At 55.1% G+C, this 14,159-nt stretch overlaps 1 protein-coding gene across 1 annotated transcript in view; it reads left to right on the top strand.

The window, feature by feature from the left end:
• The window catches only part of ITGA9 (integrin subunit alpha 9), a gene marked incomplete at its 5' end in the record, with an annotated part of 310,114 nt that overhangs the window by 43,328 nt on the left and 252,627 nt on the right, over positions 1-14,159 (top strand). Inside the window, 3 exons of the mRNA XM_029938793.1 lie at positions 5,447-5,576; positions 8,134-8,219; positions 11,295-11,363. Of these exons, the coding sequence (XP_029794653.1) occupies positions 5,447-5,576; positions 8,134-8,219; positions 11,295-11,363 (285 nt within the window). The remainder of the gene's footprint in view (positions 1-5,446; positions 5,577-8,133; positions 8,220-11,294; positions 11,364-14,159) is intronic.

The following is a 14,159-nucleotide window of genomic DNA, read 5'->3' as shown; positions in this document are numbered from 1 at the left end:
GGGGTCCAGCCGCACAACAACAGGGCAGGCATAAAAACTGGCCAGAGGAACTGGGGGCTGTCAGGTGGTCTCAGCAGGCTGGGTGGCCGGGGCCTGGGGGATAGAGGAAGCAGGTTTTGAGCCGGGACTCTGGATGACAGGAGTGCCCCAGTGGGAAGAAGGCTGTTCAGAGAAGAGTCGTCGGAAGCAAGCTGATGGGTGTGAGGGGACGGATGGGACCCTCAGAGGTGTTTTAGAAAATAGTGGGGGACCACAACCTAGCCTGAGTTGGAAACTCTGATCTGGCCATTGCTAGTACGTCTCCGAGGGGGCATGGAGCCGGGGACGGGTCGGGGAGGAGGCCTCCTCTAGACGGTGGGAGGAGAAAAAGTAACTCGTCGCAGAGGTGAGGACTCGCCGGAGCTGCCGACAGAGGGCTGAGGGAGAGAGGTGTTCCCAGGGGGGCGGGGAGGTGTCATGGCCTCACCAGCCAGAAGTCAGGGAGACAGGGCACTGGGGCTGGGTGGAGGGGGCGCTTGGCAGGAGGGGCGGGAAGAGGGGGCTGGATGGGAAGCACCTGTTGAAATCCAGGCTCTGGGAGCCACAGTGCTGGCTGGACAAACAGCAGCAGGGCCGTGGGGCCCGAGGGTGAGAGGCTCAGCCTCTGACCCGGCCGCTGCCCCCTGGGCTTTGGCCTCCCTAAACAGGAGGTCTTTGAACTCACGGCCTCTCTCGTTTCTGGAACTTCAGCTGGTGGAGGCCGCGCAGGAAATGTGGTGGAAGGGGTTGGGCAGCACCCCTCCCTGCCCCCCGCCCTCCTGCTGACCTCATCACTTGGGCCTGCTCTTGCTCTGGGCCCGGCTGTCCCCACGCAGGGCAGGCCGCTTCTTCTCTGGCTTTCCGGATATGGCCACATTGTCCCCAAGGACGCTGGCCCAAGGTGCCCGACTGACCTGAAGGTCTGTGACCCAGGGGTTGCTAGAGCTGTTTGAGTTATGGATACCACGTGACTTTTAGCCCGTCACTGATAAGGGAGAGCGTCCTGAATCTTTATTGTTGCAGCTCAGGATGACGGACACTGATCCTTGTGAGGAGCTAGAGGGGCCGTGGGCCAGCCGTGGGGGCCTGGAGACACAGGGGGACGTCTGGGGCACCCACTCGAGTGGTGGATCCTGAGTGTCCTTTGCACTGGCTGCTGCTGGGTGGCGGGGAGCTAAGCGTTGACGCCATTTCCCAGCACGTGTGAACAGTGACATGGGGCACAGACTTCGGCCCGAGTGAACGGGACAACCAGATACAGGGAGGTTCCTTGCCCCTCCCTGGGCGGGGGGGGGGGGGGGGCTCAGGCTCCACCTCAGGTTCTCTAGGTTGAATCAAGGGAGGAGGATGCACAAGCACAAAAAGGACAGGCATGACAGACAACTGGTGGCTTTAAAGGCTTTTGAGGAGATGCGACGCCTGTGTGGCTCAGGCAGTAAAGCGTCCGGCTTCCGCTCAGGTCATGATCTCATAGTTCGTGGGTTCCAGCCCCGAGTCGGGCTCTGTGCTGATGACTCAGAGCCTGGGGCCTGCTTCAGATTCTGTGTCTCCCTCTCTCTCTGCCCCTCCCCTGTTCGTCTTTGTCTGTCTGTCTTTTTCTCTCTCTCAAATAAAAATAAAACATTTTTAAAAATTAAAAAAGCTGTTTGAGGAGAGGGACTACCTTGTGTCAGACTCTTTGTGATGTTGTGTGGAGGGCGCGCAGGGATACGTTAGACACACAGCTCTCAGTCTTTAACCTGGATTGCGTTTATAGTATTTTTAAATATATATTTTTAAGTATTTTATTTATTTGAGAGAGGGAGGGGAAGAGAACCCCAAGCAGGCCCTGTGCTGTCGGCGCCCGATTCTACGCACTGTGAGGCCATGACCTGCGGCCCCGATTCCGAACTCAAGGGTCAGGTGTTTAGCTGAGCCACCCGGGTGCCCTGATGCGGGACTGATTCTGAGTCGTCAGAAAGCGGCGTGTCCAGCACCTGGTGTCCCCGAGAGCCTCCGGGGGTCTCTGGTGATGCTCGAAGCTTTGGCTTCTGAGGGGCCGTGGGCCAAGAGAGCGCGGCATGCGGTGCGCACGCTGGTATGGAGGTGCTGGTCGCGTGCGCCTCTGGCCCTGCGCGTTTGGACGAGGTTCCAACTTCTTTCTGAGCTCAAGCCCAAGGAAAGGACTCACACCTCGGACAGACCGACCGTGTGTCTAGCATTCCTTCTAGAGCCAGCACAGCCCCTGCGCGGGACAGATGCGTCCGGGGGCTGGGGCTTGAGAGATGCCCCCACACCTGCGTGTTTTCAGTGCTGAGCTCTGTGCGTGGAAAGTGATATATATATGTTTTTAATGTTTATTTTTGAGAGAGAGACAGCGCATGAGCAGGGGAGGGCAGAGAGAGAGGGAGACACAGAATCCGAAGCAGGCTCCAGCTCTGAGCTGTCAGCACAGAGCCCGACGCGGGGCGAACCCATGGACCGTGAGATCATGACCTGAACCGAAGTCAGACGCTCAGCCGACGGAGCTGCCCAGGGGCTGGGAAAGGGATACGGTTTGATCAAACACTGAGCTCCCTGGGAGGACCCGGCTTAGCAGCACTCTCCCTCAGAGGCAGACAGGGCGTCAGAAGCTGAGACTGCAGGTTCACCTTGCAGCTTCTGAATCACCGGAAACGCGTCTTTCAGGCAGGATCCGGTGGCTCCTCTTCCACCTGTGCTCACACCTGGCTGCTTAGGGGTCCTGCCCACTGGGCCCCAGCACGCCTGTGGTGCGGAGCGCTGCCCCGAAGCCGCTGCGGCCCCACGCCTGCCCTCCTGCCCACCTGCTCTGTCCTCGTCCTGATCTGTAGAAGGCGTGGGCTTTTTCAGACACTTGCTCCCTGGGAATTCGCTGGGAATTCACGAATTGTCAGCAGACAACCGTGAGGCGAAATCTAACCTCTGGGGACTTGATGGAAAGTGGCAGCTTCTGACGGTGTCAAGGCTGACTCTGCACAGAGGGGCCAACCTGGACGGGCGTTTCTTTTTTTTTAATTTTTAAAAATTTTTTTAAAATATATTTTTGAGAGACAGAGAGAGAAGTGTGAGCAGGGGTGGGTCAGAGAGAGAGGAAGACACAGAATCCGAAGCAGGTTCCAGGCTCTGAGCTAGCTGTGAGCACAGAGCCCAACGTGGGGCTCAAACTCACGAACCACGAGATCATGACCTGAGCCGAAGCTGGAAGCTGGATGCTTAACTGACCCAGCCACCCGGGCGCCCCTGGACGGGTGTTTCTGAAATAGAACAGAGTGGGGGGACCTTAAGGACCAAGGGAGGGGTGGGTGTGTTTGGGGGGCAAGAGGTCTTGATGACATTGGAGTGTCTGGTGTCCACTCTGCGTGGCCCACGCCTTTGGTGTTTTTGTACAGCCGAGGGGTTTCTGTTAAAGTTGTTTTGGTTTGAACCCTTTTGGATCGATGCTTTTTGTCTAAACAATTTTGTATGTTTCCGTGTCGCCTTCCCCTGGGAATGCCAAACAAATGACTCTATCGGTCTGTGTATCCAGTGTAAGCTTCCATCCGTAACAGTAGGTGATTCATGTTATTGAAGGGAAAATTCATGATTTTGTTAGTGCAGCGTAGACACTTTGGAAAGTATAGATCATCAAGAGACGCCATTGCCCATTGGGGAAGGAAGGAAGGAGAGCCTCAGCCGGGTCGTCCGTCCTGTGGACCCGAGGGTGCAGCGGGCACCGCCCTCACGCACCCTCCACACAGCACGTGCTCCACTTGGAACACAGGGTGTGTTTTTGGAGGGATTTCCTTGTCAGTGTCCAGTCATTGTTCTGGAACTTTGAAAAATACAAAATAAACTTTAGGGGTGAGAGAGAGAGAGAGAGAGAGAGATGGGGGCCTGAGTGGCTCACCTGACTTAGCGTCCGGCTTCAGCTCAGTCATGATCTCACAGGTGATTGAGTGTAAGCCCCACGTCATGCTCTGCGCTGACAGTGTGGAACTGATTTCCGATCCTCTCTGTCTCTCTCTCTCTGCCCCTTCCCAACTTGTACTCTCTCTCTCAAAACAAATAAATAAACTTAAAAAAGAGAGAATGACAGAAGAAGGGAGGGATTCCTGCAATCCTTATCACCCAGTGGAAAAAAACCATAAATGTTTGGGGCTTATCCTTCTGGTCTTTGTCTCGTCTGTCTGTCAGTATGCTTCGATAAAGCATGATCCCAGCTTCTGCGTTGTTTGGCCTGTCCTTATTGACCTGGCGCTTCGTGACTGTCTCAGCGCTGGTAGATCTAGAGCACTTTCATCGCTGCAGGACTCGTGGAATTGGACGTGCCGTGACTCAGGGTCCCAGCTCTTAGCCATTTCGGTCACTTCCAACCTTGTTCACCACCGTGATGATGCCTCTCCTTGCAGCCAAAACCGTGCCGCGGTCCGCGCCGGCTCCCTTCCGTAGGGCGTCGGTCGGGAGCACTTGGACTTCTCATCAGTACTGCTCACCAGATGGTTTTGTAGCACAAACCTGCTCTCGGTCCCATTGAAGGTGCAGGCCATTTGCCCCCTCTCCAAATGCTGGAGACCTCTGTGTCTTTGTGTTTCTGCATCTGTTGTTTTCTTTTAAAGTTACTTATTTATTTTGGGAGAGAATAAGAGAGAGAGAGAGAGGAAGAAAGAGAGAATCCCAAGCAGGCTCCACACTGTCGGCACAGAGCTCAGTGCGGGGCTTGAACTCACGAACCATGAGATCACGACCTGAGCTGAAACCAAGAGTCAGACACTTAGCCACCCAGGCCCCCCTGGGGCTGTTTTTAATAGCAGCGCTGTCTCCTGTCTGGAGTCTCTGTCCCTCCCTCAGCCCCCCTGCCCTCGTAACCTTGCCGGGAGTTTGCAGTGGGCCACACGGCCACAAGTGCCAGCGTCAGAGCCATTCCTGAGAAGAGCGTCCTGAACGAGGCCTTGGGCACTCCCCTGGAGCGGTGCTGCCCCGAGTTTGCGGAGAGGCTTCTGGTCGGTTGTCCTCTCCCGGCTCTGCAGGGGGAAGGTGGGGTTGGAGGCCAAGGGGGCGAGGGGCGGGGTCTCTCATGAGCTTTGTTTCCTGGAATTTCGTGCTTCAAAAGGATGTGCAGTGATGCCGTTTCCTCGTTTGATGCAGGTGCAAAGGTGAGGGAACACGTGCGAGCTTGCTCGTGGCTGGTAGGGACCCGGGAGGGTGGTCATTCCGTCCCCTTGCTCCGCTCTCCCTGTCTTCACCCCTGCTGGCCCATGTGTGTGACGGCTTCCTTCATGCCGGGGCGGGGGGGGGGGGGCCCGCTGCCGTAGCGTTTGTGGCTCAGCTCAAGAGAGCCCTTGGTGTGATGTCGCTAACGGAGCTCTTCGATGCGGCTGGGTTCTCACCGCTGTCTCCTGCGCCCTCTGCAGCTCCCTTCCCTGTTTACCTCTGGGCTTCTCTTCGGCAGGAGCTGGTGGTGATGGGTGCGCCCGGGTCCTTTTATTGGGCCGGGACGGTCAAAGTGCTGAACCTCACGGACAACACCTACTTCAAGCTGAGCGACGAGGGGATCATGAACAGACGGTACACCTACCTGGGTGAGTAGCTCAGGGCGAGGGCAGGCACGAGGGGAGATGGGGCGGGGGGTCTCCCCACGCTCACACCTGCTGCTTTGCTGGTAGAAGGAAGAGTTGCAGGCGGTGTCTAATTAGGTCCGCTTTCATCAGGGCACCTTACATCGAGTCTCACACCCAGCAGGGGAGGCTCTGGATTAAAACTGGTGATTCAATTGCACAGCTGGAAGCATACATTTTATGTTCTTATCTGAGCCGCTCCTCAAGTTCAGATACAAATGAGTGCAATAGAATCCTGGTTTTCCATGCCATTTCTTTGGGTGCAGCCCCGCTTAGCGGTCTCAACATCAGTTGCAAATAGAAATAGTGAGAACCAATAATTAGCATGATGGATGGCAGGGTAATGCTGACGGTGAACTTCAGGCTCAGAAACTTTCTCTTACCTTCTCAGCTCTTTTAACCTTCTAGAAAGAAGATAGACACAACCGAACAGCCCTTAGGCCAGTGTGACTCTGCACCCACTGAGGGGCAAAGACGGGCTGTCTTTGTGGGCACGAGGGCTTTGAGTGGCTCTTTTCCTTAGTCATGTCCTCCGTGCTATTGTTCTGAATATTATTTTCTTTTTTTGAAAACTTTATTTATTTAGAAAAAGTGCAAGCAGGGGAGGGGCAGAGAGAGAATCCCAGGCAGAGCCCGACGCATGGTTCAATCTCATGAACCGGGAGATCACGACCTGAGGTAAAATCAAGAGTTGGACGCTTAACTGACTGAGCCCCCAGGGGCCCCTGGACACCATTTCTTTTAATTCCCGAGACAACCTTTTGAGGCAACTATTATTACCCACGTTTTATAGGCAAAAAACCTGAGGCACGAGAAGTACATAACTTTCCAAGATCACATGGCTTGTATAGAGCAGAGGAGGGGGCCAACCCCGTGGTTTCGGAGCCCAGAGCCCCAGCGCGGAGCTGCCTCCTGCGGTGGGCTGGGGACGCAGCACTGAGCACCGTCTGGACCCTCACGTGGCTGGCAGCACCGCGGAGGCGGGGAGTTGATCTGACATTTCCAGGACTCGATAGGGCGCGTGGGGCACAGCCGGGAGGCCCGGCACAGGCAGGGAGGTTGGAGAGCAGAGAGAAGGCAGCGGAGGGCCTGGTGCGGGTCTGGACCGCGTCCCTGGAACCCGGGGGCCCACGGCCCCTCCCCGCGCGCCGGAGGCCCTCATTGCCACAAGGCTTTCCAGGGTCACTGGAGGCTTTGCGGCCACGCACTGCACTCTTAGGTCATGGCCAGGCCGCATGCACAGCGAGAACGGATCGCACTGCGCTGTCATCACAAAACCCAAACAGCTTGTGATCCCAGTGTCAGGGTGTGAAGGCGGGCCAGGTCTGAGAATGCACGCCAGCTGCGGGGGGCTCTCCGGCCTGCCTGCCTGGCTCTCGGAAAGCAGAGACGTTTAGACGAAGCTCAGACAGCTCTTCACCTTTGTCTCTAGGTTCCTTTTGCGTCCACTTTCTTTCCTCCACCACCACTGTCAGCTTCGTCCTGCCTCAGGAGGGGGTTCTCGGGCTTGGGAGGCGCACACGGTGGCCTGAATGCTGCCGTGCATCCTGGGCGTGTCACGGCCCACATCTAGTGTCAGTTCCGACCTCTGTGACACGGAGGGGAGGGAGTAGTCGTACCCCTCACAGAACCGGCTTGTGAAAACGTGCCGGCGTCCAAAGACACCGTAGGAGGATCCGCAGCATCTTCATTCCGAGTAAAGCGGGACGCCTGGCGTCATCCGGATGCCCGGCAGCAGGGGACTGACGGCCTTGTGACCGATTCGCACGGCGGACCCGTGCTCGGCAATAGGAAACACCGTTGTGATCAGTGTGGACGAGCACCACAGGTGTTCCGTCAGTGACCTTCTGGAACACAGAACCCTACTACAGAGTGACAGGAGTCCAAACGGTGTCTGTTGTGTGCTTCCGCTCACTCGGGCGGTGAGCCCATGGCTGTGTCCACGGGGCCACTCTCTCCGAGGTTTCTATTCAGGTGTGTGCACTTCCCTGTGTGACACTTCTGTCTCAAAAAGCCAAGAAACATGGGTGTCTGGGTGACTCAGTTAAGTGTCCAACTCTTGGCTAAGATCATGATCTCACAGTTCATGAGTTCAAGCCCTGCGTCGGGTTCTGCACTGACAGTGCAGAGCCTCCTTGGGATTTCTTTCTCCCTCTCTCTCTGGCCCTTCCTGGCTTGTGTGCTTGCTCTCTCTCGCTCTCTGTCTCTCACACACACACAAATACATATAAACAGTAAAAAAAGAGAAAAACATATGTGAAGTATTTGGCACAGTACCTGTTTTAAAGAGGACCCTCAGACAACACCCTTCCCTGCCCAATGTCTTGGTGAATGTGACTTTTTGTGACATGAGCCATTTTAGTCTGAGAAGATGGACAGCTGCTCTTGGGTCCCTGGGAGGTTACGTTCCAGAAGTAGGCAGATCGTAACTGTCCCGATAAGGGGCCCTTTTTCGTCTGGGGGATCCTTTTCTCCACTGCCCTTTCTCATCCCGTCCTTGGTCAACGTCCCTCCCTTGCAGGCTACGCGGTGACGGCCGGCTCCTTCTCTCGCCCGTCCACCACCGACGTGGTGGGAGGCGCCCCGCAGGACGACGGCATCGGGAAGGTGAGGAGAAGGGTCTGGGGGGTCGCGTGGGGCCAGCCCCGGGGGGCGTGCGGCACCTGGTGGAGGGTTCCCTCACTCACTGGGTCTGAATGCCCTGCCAGGTGGCTGGCCAGGAATGGTGACGTCATGAGTCTCCTGTTGGCCTCCTTCCAACGGCTTTTGAGAGCTCAGAGAGTGACTGCCACTCCCAGACCGGCCTCCCCCGCGCCTGCTCGGCGCGTCCGGCAGCTGCCCGTGCGTGCGTGCGTGCGTGCGTGCGTGCGCGCGCCCGGTTGTGCGGCCATGCCGGCACCGCACCTCCTACAAGTGAATGGGGTCCGGCTCTCCCCAGCGTCAGATTCTCTACTCCACCAAGCTCGTCCCAATTTTGACCCTGACTTAACAGAGCCAGGTCTAGTCCTGGGTATCTTTGGGACTTTATTTACTTCTCTTGGGGCCTAGAGTCACATATTACTTCCCCAGTGTTTTTTTTTTTTTAATGTTTATTTTTGAGGAAGGGGGAGAGTGAGTGAGTACAAGTGAGCAGGGGAAGGGCAGAGAGAGAGAGATAGGGAGACATAGAACTCAAACTAGGATGCAGACTCCTAGCTGTCAGCCCAGAGCCTGATGCGGGGCTTGAACCCACGAACCATGAGATCATGACCTGAACTGAAGTCAACACTTAACCAACTGAGCCACCCTGGCGCCCTATTTCCCCAGTACTTTAGAGCCAAGACTGGTTCAGCCCGAAGGCTGGGCTGGGGAAATGTGGGTCACTTTTCCTAAAGGACTCCCCCAGAGTATCGGAGAGCCCACTTGGGTAGGGCCATCTGAGTCCCTTTGGGACACACAGCCTCCGGGGGGCTGAGAAGAGGAAGAACCAGGCTTGCCAATTCTTCAGCTCCAGGGCATGGGAAATCTGGATGGAGTATGTCTACATGAGTCCAAAAACTGCATTAAAAAATTTTTTTTAACATTTATTTATTTATAGAGAGATAGAGTGAGAGCATGAGTGGGGAGGGTCAGAGAGAGGAGACACAGAATCTGAAGCAGGCTCCAGGCTCTGAGCAAGCATTCAGCACAGAGCCTGATGCGGGGCTCGAACCCACCAACCGTGAGATCATGACCTGGGCTGGAGTTGGATGCCTAGCCCACTGAGCCCCCCAGGCGTCCCCCAGAACCTGCATCAAACTACACAGGTCCTCTGATAGAAAACTCTGACCGAAGGAGTGATCTTTGGAGCTGATCCCATGGGTGGACCTGGGTTAGAGTCTGGCCGTATCTCGGGGGGCTCAGAGAAGTGGGGTCTGGATTCTAGAGAGGCCCAGATGGGCCCAGACCACTGTTAGTTGGAGCCTTGAGCCAGCATGTCGGTCTGGCCAGCTAACTGGGCTGGGGGTCATTTCCCTGGGTGCCCCTGGGCAGGCGTTGTCCTCTCTGGAAGCGTCCCTCCCTCCCCACTAACACTGATGCGAGGGACGTGCAAGAAGGAAGCCGATCTTTGAGATCACGTGACTCTTCCACGTGGTAGAGCGAAGAAGCGGCAAGAACTGCCGGCATGCTGCCAGCGTCTTTCGGGAAGGACGCTGTGCGTGTGCCCAGGCATCTCTGTAATGTCGCTAAAAATGTTCTCCTCCCGGTTCACGGCCCTGCGGATGCCTCAGGGCCTCCTTTTCCCACCAGTTACAAGGACTTTTATCTTATCACATTGTTTTCCTTTAAGGCTTATGCAGTCTTAAGAGAGTCCAGTCTTAGGGTGAGAACAGTGACCATGACCAAGAGCCAGACAGGGAATCTTGTATTATGTCACCTAAAAGAACCTGAAATGCTTCTTTCAGTCAGACTTTGGAGAGGTGCTGGGGAGATCGGGGACAGTTGCTGAAGTTGCAGACTCTCCCATTCCCGGGGGGCTCTAGAACGGGCCTCTGGCCTGCAGGGTTTCCATGGTTAATCATTTCTGCTGTCAAGGGCTCCAACACGTTCTCACGAAGGCAGTGGCTCCCTGCCCCACCAGAGGGTCCCCAACCCTGCTTCCCATGGGACACTGTTCCTGCAAGATGCACTGGAGAAGGGACTTCCACAGCCCCATCATTTGGAAGGTTCCACATCAGTGATCCTCGTGGTGGAGACGCATGGTGTTAGCGTGCACACTAAAGGCTCCCAAAGTCCTGCAGCAGCGGAATCGCTCTAACGCTTAATTCCTGTTAACCCAAGCAGATCTCATGGCTCTAATGTTCTATGGACTCACTTTAGAAAACTGCTTTGTCTGGAATACTCCCTCCCATCCCTCTGTCTTTCATTGGTGAACCTGCGGCCGCGCTAGCTCACAGGAAGGAAAGGAATATTTCAAGGAAGAAAAGTACTTTATCTAAGAGTTGAATTGTTGACTAGTAAATTGTAAGGTGTCCCGTCCCGCCCTGGCTGGCGGGGCAGTAAATCCTTGCAGGTTCGTTCCTGAGGGAGGGAGAGAGAGTAGGGCAGGAAGGGGCACACAGAGAGTGAGGCAAGACAAGCGTTTTCTGATCAAGCCTCCTTTATTTCTCTCTCGCCAAGCAAAAAAAAACCCCCACACCTATATAGGGTTTAGGGCGAGAAACTGATAGGGTTGGTTGCTAGGAAACAAGGTCAAAGCTAGGGTAAAGAAGGAAACAAACTGAAGTTTTTAGCACAGCACATGAAGGGCCGATACCACCCTGCCTATAGGCGATTGATCTTTGTTTTTCTGGCTTCTCCTGACAGGGAGCTCCCCTGCCTATTTTTGTAACTCCCCAGGGGAGTGACATTACCGGCTAGTAAATGGCTGAGCAGCTGAATCTTTGCAGCTTCCCACAGTAAGGTCCTCGGGACCTACTGTGCATGGCTTCCGTAAACGGTGTGGTCCAGGAACAGAGGACCTGAATTCTGCCCGGGATGGAAAGACAACTCTTTTTGCAGAGTTGGTAAAAAATGCAAGGCCCGCCAACTTCCTTATCATCGGCCAGCTGGGCATGCCTGCCTTGTGCCCGGTTGGCTATTTCAGTAGGACTCGGGAAGATGCTCATAAGTATCTTTGGTGATTTCTTCCCTCTTAACCAATGCTTTTTTTTCATTCCCTAGGTTTATATTTTTAGAGCTGATCGAAGATCAGGCACCTTAATTAAGATCTTTCAGGCATCAGGTAAAAAGGTGAGGTTCTTGGTGCTACTGCTGTCTTTGGGCTTGTGAGATGTCGTGAGTGGGAACGAGTTCACTTTCTGGAAGGGTGGCGTGAAGGCTCTGGCTATGCCCTCGGTCTGGACTGTGGCCCTGCATGCACTTGCCTTCATACCTCAGCGTCCCGTGTAACCTGCACATTGTGGACTTGACACTGTTGCAGGAGATGGGGGGCGGGGCAGGATGGGCTTGTGCGGGCCGGGGTCACATCACAGAGTTTTAAAAGGATTTTCATGGTCCAGGTGGTCGTCAGAATTACCACTTGCCTGGTCCCTGCCTTGTTCTACCCCCTGCCCTGTCACCCGCCTCTCTTCTGTACACATGCTCCACACCCCGGAGATCAGACACAGTTGAGTGCGGTGGAAAACCCATGATACCAGGCTGATCAGGCGCATTGTTCTCATTGTACCCTTGTCACCAGCCCAGGACCACCCCCCTCCTCCCATCACAAGTGCCACAAGGACTGTTGTCACGCAAAGAAAAACCAAACAAAAGTCACGCAGCAACTTTGAGAACCTTGGACTAGAAATAGCTTGGGAAGGCCACCTTGAAATGCGTCCCGGGCGAGGTCTGTGTGCCTGTGTCTTGTTGTCCTGGCCCCGGTCCCCTCTCTGTTTCCTGCATGTCTCCGGTACGCCGTTCCAGAGTCTGAAACGAAGGCAGGGAGAGAGTTCTTTGATTAACAAGCAGCATTTTCATGGGCTTGTCAGTCCTGCGCACCTTCGCGTGGCCAGGCCAGCAGCACTGCCGAGAGCGATCGTCTGCCCTTGGGGTGCACGCTGAGGCGCGGGGGCGGGGGGGGGGGGGCTCGTCCTGGTCCAGGCCTGCGTGAGCTCTGGGGGGTGGCACAGGACACCTGGGACTTCGAGGAAGATTCTGGGAGATGGGAGAATGTGGAAGTGGTTTTACCTGCCACTGCCCTAGAAAAAGGTGGGGGGATGATCCTTTCCTCTGTGGGAGCAGGTGCCCAGGCCCAGTTCCGGCCCCTTGAGGGTCAGACCTGCTCCGCACCGGCCTCACACGGTTACATGCTGTTCTAGTGCTGAGTATTCCGAGTTCCCCAATCCCACTCACAGGTAGACATTTTTTTCAGTTTTTTTTTTAATGGTTTTCTTTTTTTTTTTTTTTTTTTTTGAGAGAGAGACAGACAGAGGGAGAGAGGGAGAGGGAGACAGGGTCCAAAGCAGGCTCTGAGCTGACAGCAGAGAGCCTGATACAGGGCTCAAACTCATGAGTGGCAAGATCATGACGTGAGCTGAGGCCAGATGCTTAACCGACTGAGCCACTTACATGCCCCCCCCCTTTTTTTTCTCAATTTTAATAACTTTAATGTGGGTACTTAGTATAGAATCTTTTCAGTAAAAACATGCATCGCTGAGTCAGTTTTCTGAAGAGCTCTCTGAGAACAGGTCTGCATCTCCTGGGGATGGCACCGGCCTGTGTTATTTTAACATTTCCCAAACTCCAAAGCGGCAACACTGGAAAAAGGCTGTGAACAATTCTGCAGAAAAGGTTTTCCAAGCTCCCCTTTCAGTTAGGCAAGAAATAACTCCGTCCTTTTGTAATAGAAGGAGCCCCAAAGAGCAAGTAGGGTATGAATGCTCCTAGGCCTAACACTTTAGATCTTTCTTTTTTTCTTTAATGTCTTTTATTTATTTTTTGAGAGACAGAGAGACAGTGTGAGCAGGGGAGGGTCAGAGAGAGAGGCAGACACAGAATCTGAAGCAGGTTCCAGGCTCTGAGCTGTCAGCACAGAGCCCGACGCAGGGGCTCGAACCCACGAACTGGGAGATCATGACCTGAAGTTCATGAGCTGAAGTCGGATGCTTAACCAACTGAGCCCCCCAGGCGCCCCTAGATCTTTCTTAAAAAGTAAGCGGGCGAGTATGCCTACCATAGGAAAGCCAGACCCCTCCCCCCTTCAAATCTGCCTGGGCTTAAAAGCATTGCATTAGAGGACCCCCAGCTTTACTGAGATGTACTTGATGTGTATAACTGGTCAGTTGAAGGGGTTCAACACAAAGTTTGGTCCACGCACTTGTTGTGACGTTGCAGCGCTGTTAGTGACACATCCATTGCTGCCTGTGACTGCGGTTCTTCACGGACTGCGTGGTGATGTGTGGGCCTGCAACACGCCTGTCACCCAGTTTTCAGGATCCACCTGTGCTCCGCACCTGCTCCTCCGTCCTCGCACCCACCCCCCCTCCGCCACCTGCTGCCTGTGCCCAGGGCAGGCCCAGTTAATGCCCGTCACCCTGGCGTAATCAGCCTATAACTGTGTCCCCCACTCCTCCTTCTTCTTTTTATGTTTATTTGGTTTTGAGAGAGACAGAGATAGAGAGAGTGAGCAGGGGAGGGGCAGAGAGAGAGAGGGAGACACAGAATTCAAAGCAGCTCTAGGCTCTGAGCTGTCAGCACAGAGCCCGATGCGGGGGTTGAACCCACAGACTGAGAGATCATGACCTGAGCTGAAGTTGGTCGCTTAACCAACTGAGCCCCCCAGGCACCGCCCCCCCCACCTCCTCAAACCCTCCCGGTGCAGATGACAACTGACATGGTCATCCGTCTGTGACTGGTCATGGTCAGGTTTGCGGCCACAGATTTCAGAGTGGGCGGTGGAAGAGGTAAGCATTTGCGAAGCCCCTGGTGCACATGTCCTGAGGACTTGATGACATGGGGCCCCAGACAGAGTGCTCTCACGTCTGCTCGAAGGTCCTTGGGACAAGCTGGGCTCCCTGGGGGGGGGGGGGGGGACTGGAGGGCTCATGC

This window comes from Suricata suricatta, chromosome 5, assembly GCF_006229205.1.
Source record: "Suricata suricatta isolate VVHF042 chromosome 5, meerkat_22Aug2017_6uvM2_HiC, whole genome shotgun sequence".
Classification (NCBI taxonomy): Eukaryota; Metazoa; Chordata; class Mammalia; order Carnivora; family Herpestidae; genus Suricata; species Suricata suricatta.
This window is presented reverse-complemented; position numbering and strand designations above follow the sequence as displayed.